A 6352-nucleotide genomic window follows, 5' to 3' on the forward strand; every position below is an offset into this window, starting at 1 on the left:
GTATTGTATTCTGATAATACCCCGTATATGAAAATATCAGTGATCAGCCGGAACTAATTGATGAGAAAAAAATATATCTTTATCAGAGCATTCGACCACTCACGAATAAATATTTTGTGCCGGTCACTGTAATTGAAATAAGATATATTCACTATAAAACTCCCGAGTGGAGTATATAGAATACGTTCAACAAAATTGAAAATGTTTGTTGAAGAGAATCTGCGAATTATATTCTTGAAGAGAAAATATTCGAATGGGTTCAAAAACAAATCGTTGGAGTACGAAACGATTCTATACGACCGGCAGCTGAACAAATAAAAACAACTCTGTTTTTCTATCTTTAAACGAGACGATAGTCAATAAAAAAAATCAGAACCTCCAGTTGGATATAATTTGATTATCGAAAATGAGAATCTGAAAATGGATGTGTTTGTCTGAGTATAGTATAGAGTATAGGAAAACTATATAAAAGCAGTCAAAAACTCTTTTCACAACGAAACGAAAGTATCCGGTTCGTAATGGACCATGTTTTGTATTTGATAAATGGACTGTAAAAAAAATAGGAGTTCGCTATCTCAAAGAGTGTTTGACCGGTTTCATAAAGTTGCCTTTTAATGGTCAGAGAATAATGATGAGAATTTATTACACGAGACTGTGTTTTCCTACCTTGGAATCGTTCTGCATCCAGATCCAATGTTGATTGAATTCCTTTTCTTAGAGAGGAAACTGGGCATAAGCACAAGTATTTATATGAATAACTATTATCGAAGTCTTGCACTTGTAGAGCGAAATTATTATTATCGAGGTTCATCACTTATCGAGCCGTTGACAACCGATTCAAAAAGGTATCTGTTCACTTCTCTGCGAGCCAGCCTTCTCCGAACATGGAACGCACAGTCGTTCTCACGATAATGAGAAAAAAATATGGGAAAAAATAATCAAACACAATATCTCTTAATTATATGAACACAAAAAAATGGAGGTGAAGACGGAACACTGCACAACAAGAGCAACTTCGTGGATCATCTCTGTATCGGTCCAGATATTGAAAGTTACCTTAATTCAGCCTATCAAATTGATAATTAAGTTCGTTACTAGCTTCATTTTACAATAAAAACAATGGGATTCACTGAACGATAAAAAAGTGAACTGAAGAATATAACTAAAGAAATAACAAAAGAAATTCTCGCGGAATTTATGAGTGACGATGTTTTTCTTGAAGCCATCGCAAAAAAGGTAGCTGAAAAAGTGAACCAGCAAATTGATAGAATCTCAGCTAAAGTAAGTACCTTGGAATCGAAAATATTCGATATACAGGGAGAGAATGAAGAGTTATCCAAGAAAGTTGAAGACTTGGAACAAAAGCTGAGGCTGGATCAATTACGATTTTATGGTGTACCAGAAACCGATAACGGAAACTTAAAAGCAAATCTTGAGAAAATATTTTCATCTAAGTTAGCAGTAAGTGATCCAAATATAGAACAATGCTATCGAATTGGTAAACATCAGGGCAAGTCCAAACCCAGGCCTGTTATTATAAAGTTTGGAAGCGTTCAACATAGAAATGCAGTATTTTCCGTGAAAAGGCAGCTCAAAGGAAGCAATATGATACTAGCTGAAGACCTAATCAAAAGTCGACTCGATTTGTTGAACTTTGCTAAAGATAAGCTGGGGAAGAATAACGTTTGGACGAACAATGAAAACCTATTTACTGTGGTTGATGGAAAGAGAACTCTACTGAAAACAGAAGAAGCTATACTAAATTTATGAAAATAGCACTTCTATTTTAAGTGAATATTATTTGTTATTTAATATATTTATATTTTTGCAATTTATATATTTTTTTGTTTTTCTTGATATTGTAATATAGTAATATTGCAGGTGGAAACATGAGGGAAATATCTGTTGCATTTCTCAATACTAGGTCCTTGATTGGCCATTTTGCAGAATTCAAATCCCTTTTATTAAAAGAAAATTTCGATATTATTGGAGTATCAGAAACGTGGCTGTCAGATAACATTTTGACCAATATGCTGAACATTAAGGGTTATACATTCATTCGTAAAGACAGAGGTTCAAGAGGTGGAGGCGTTGGTATGTATCTTAAAAATATTTTCAAATTTGAAATTTTGGAATATCAATCGTGTGACTATCTGGAACAAATTTGGGTTCAATTTAGATTTAACAAGCAAATTCACAAGGTTGGGTCACTGTATCGATCACCGAAAAGCAACACGATTGATTTTTTTAATGGTCTAGAGGATTTGTTGTCAGAACTAACGATATCTTGTGATACATTCATTTGTGGGGGTGATATCAATATAAATTGCTTAGATTCAAATAGTCAGATAACTGCCTCATTATTAGATATTGTTGAGTCTTTCAATTTGAAACAGGTCATTGAATCCCCAACTCGAATAACAAAGACATCCAATAACCTTCTTGACATTATTTTGATTCCAAAGAATATATCTAGTGTCTCTTGGGATATACGGGATGCTTCAAATATTTCAGATCATTGTCTCATAATCTGTAGATTAGATGGCAGAAAATCAGAACAAAGTGAGAAATTAATTACATTTAGAAATCTTAAACGAATAGATGAAACCCTCTTGAAAAAATTTATACAAGATGCTCCATTTGAAAATGTTTTTTATATTCAAGATATTAATCACAAGGTAAGTTATGTAAACAACCTGATATTGAACATATTTGACATATTGTCACCCTTGAAAACAATTTCATTCAAATACCAAAAACCTCCTTGGATTACAGATGTTATCAAAAAAATGATTGAACTGAGGGAAAAAGCTCACCGTAAATACAAGAAATCGCAGAACGAAGGTCATTGGAACTATTACAAACAACTCAGAAATCGTGTAAATATAGCTGTCCGTAACGAAAAGAAAAACTATTTAGAATTCAGTGCAAGAAACAGAAATGGTAGTAAGATTCTATGGAAAAAATTACAAAATTTGAATATATGAATATACACAGCACAACAACTGTATCTATACCAGAATGTCATCATCGGATAAGTCTGAACCTGAACTAAATTTGCTCAACAAGTATATTAAAAAAAATCTAATTTTAGGGAACTCTTTCATTTTTCGACAGTTACTCTCGATGAAATTCATAAATGCTTGCTAGAAGTGAAATCACTAGCTACTGGTCCTGACTTAATAAACTTAGAAATGATATTACTTTGCTGCCCAACAATTCTATCAGTATTAACAAATATTGTTAATTCTTGTTTACTGAAAGGTATTTTTCCTGATATCTGGAAAGTGTCACGGATAATTCCATTGCCTAAGAAAAGTGATATATTGCGTTACAATGACCTCCGCCCGGTTAGTATACTACCATGTCTGTCGAAGGTAATTGAAAAAATTATGAACTTTCAGATAAGACATCATCTTGAAAAATGTACTATATTGCCTTCTGAACAATCAGGGTTCAGACCGGGACACAGTTGCGCTACAGCCTTACTTAGCATTGTTGATGATATTATTAGAGAGACAGATGCAGGAAAAACAACTGTTCTTATTCTCTTAGATTATTCAAAAGCATTTGATACAATCAACCATGAAATTTTACTCCCTATTTTACACTTTATAGGTTTTTCGGACAGTGCTATTAGTCTTATGTGTGGTTATCTACAGGACAGGAGTCAATATGTGGAGACAGCTGTGGGTCACTCATCAAGAGAAAAGATCACTTGTGGGGTTCCACAAGGGTCTATACTTGGCCCTGTACTATTTAGTATATACACAAGTAACTTTATTTCGAGCATTACAACTTGTGAAGTCCACTTTTACGCTGATGATACACAGCTGTATCACTCATTTGCTCCAGAAGGTTGGTTTGAGGCTCAAAAAGTTATATCGGAAGATATAAACCGATAAGTAAAGGTATCACATGCGCATAAGTTGAAAATCAACGCACTCAAGTCCAAAGTAATGATATTTGGAAAAAACAGACATCACATTAAAACTATTATGAGAATTAAAATTCAAAATGAAGAGTTACGATTTACAAGTGATGCAAGGAATTTAGGTTTACACTTAGATACAGAACTTCGATTTAGGAAACATATTAACTCTTGTCTTCAAAAGGCTTATTGTTCACTGAAAATGCTTTACCCTCATAGACATGTTCTTTCACAATAACTCAAAATAACGTTAAGTGATACACTTGTCCTAAGTCACTTTAACTTTTGTGACGTTCTGTATGGGCCATGCTTAGATCATAACGATATTAATCGGATAGAAAAAATTCAGAAATCATGTCTCAGATTGATCTACGGTATTCGCAAATATGATCCAATATCTCACAAGTTAGGATCCGCAAAATGGTTAAAAATGCAAGATCGTCGAAAACTTCATTTTCTCATTTTAACTCATGCAGTAATCATTAAACAGTGTCCCCCATATCTTTACAATAAAATAAAATGTAGGACAGATATTCATAACCTCAATTTACGTCATAGGGGTCATATCTCGCTTCCACCTTACAAAACTTCTCTGTTCCGAAGAAGCTTTACCTACAATGTCTTCAAGCTTTATAATGAGATTGACCCATCACTTCGTACTATGAAACTGTATTTATTCCGAGACAAAATGAGAGATAGTCTCTTGGCCATGAATGTTTCCACAGACAATATTTATACAATATTTATTTATACTGCAATATTTTTAAAATGAAAATAAAAATTATTTCCATGCGAACAATTATATTTACAATGTTTATATAAACTGGGGTTGAACTAGAACTTTTTCAAATTGTTTTCAACTCCATTTTGCATTTCAGTTTTTATTATTATTATTTTTATATGTATATATGTGTGTATATGTATGTGTATATGTGTGGGTATATATATATATATATATATATATATATATATATATATATATATATATATATATATATATATATATATATATATATATATATATATATATATATATGTACATATACATATATACATATATATACATATATATATATATATATATATATATATATAATATATATATATATATATATATATATATATATATATATATATATATATATATATATATATATATATATATATATATATATATATATGTGTATATATACATTCTTCCTTTCTGAAATATTTTTTAAGTTTATATTGAACCGTGTAATTGAACTGAATGCAAATAAAAATTATTATTATTATTATTATTATTATTGTTATAATATGCTTTTTCAAATACGTTCACCGAAGAATGAAGACTAGTTGAAGCCATTTTTTTGTTCGTCAAAAATAACATCACGCGCCTTACTTACATTCAGTGTTTTCATATTCATTAGCCGGCATGTCTTGGAATCTTTGCAATAACCTACAAAAACGTAGTTTTGTATTTTAGAGTAAAATTTTGTTATCTTCACTTTGGGTATGTGAGCATACGCGACACAGCCGAAAATTCGTAGATTTTCCAGATTTGGTTTTCGTCCGCGCCACGCTTCTTCTGGGGTTCTGCCATGAACTGTAATAGTAGGACTTCTGCTTTTCAGATGACAAGCCGTAATGAATACTTCCGCCCAATATTCGTTAGATAAGTTTGTATCTTGCAACATTGAACGGGCCTTTTCAACTAGAGTTCCGTTTATTCCCTCCGCAACACTATTTTGCTCTGGCGTGTATTCAACTGTTGTTTGATGTTGAATACCTTTTTGGCGAAAATATTCTTGAAAATTTCAGGTCACATACTCAGTTCCATTATCAGTTCTAATAGCGGCGATTTTATTACCCGTACTTGTTTCAACCTCTGCTGAAAATTCTTTAAATTTTTTCAACACCTCATTTTTGTTGATCAGAAAATAAACGAATGTTTTTCGGGTAAAATCTTCAGTAAATGTGAGAAAGTATAATTTTTCCAATTGATTTTTCTGGCATCGATCCGCAAATATCCGAATGGATGAGTTCCAATTTTCTACTGGCTCTTATAGCCTTACCTTTTGGAAATGGTTTTCTAGTTTGTTTTCCTTGAATACAACTGTCACAATTTTTCACTCTGACATTTATCAAAACAAAGACCTTCGGTAGTAACTTCATACCACCAGCACCCAAATGTTCTAGTTGTTGGTGCCAAATATCATAAGACAAACATTTTTGTGATTGTGTATAACCCATTATTTCTACACGTTGGTGTATGCAATCCAATTTATAAAGCCTACTTTCAGTTAAATTTGCAACCACTGTAACTTTTCCTGTAGAAATGTTTGATATTTCACATATATCATTCTCAAAGGTAGTTTTTAATCCTTTTCTTCCCAACTGTCGGCATGAAATTGAATTGAATTTGAGTCCAGGTGCATATCT

General features: G+C 32.0%; 1 protein-coding gene across 2 annotated transcripts in view; it reads right to left on the minus strand.

Annotated features, from left to right (window-relative positions):
* Positions 1-826, minus strand: part of LOC111516055 (myrosinase 1-like) — a 122006-nt gene extending 121180 nt beyond the window's left edge. For both annotated transcript variants that reach the window (XM_074186683.1, XM_074186681.1), the window contains exon 1: positions 667-826. In XM_074186683.1, coding sequence (XP_074042784.1) covers positions 667-811 — 145 coding nt within the window. In that variant the 5' untranslated portion in view covers positions 812-826. The remainder of the gene's footprint in view (positions 1-666) is intronic.
* Positions 827-6352: the final 5526 nt, after the last annotated feature.

This window comes from Leptinotarsa decemlineata, unplaced genomic scaffold (genome assembly GCF_025532065.1).
Source record: "Leptinotarsa decemlineata unplaced genomic scaffold, Ldec_3_MD MMD2_P_RNA_scaffold_4, whole genome shotgun sequence".
NCBI lineage: Eukaryota > Metazoa > Arthropoda > Insecta > Coleoptera > Chrysomelidae > Leptinotarsa > Leptinotarsa decemlineata.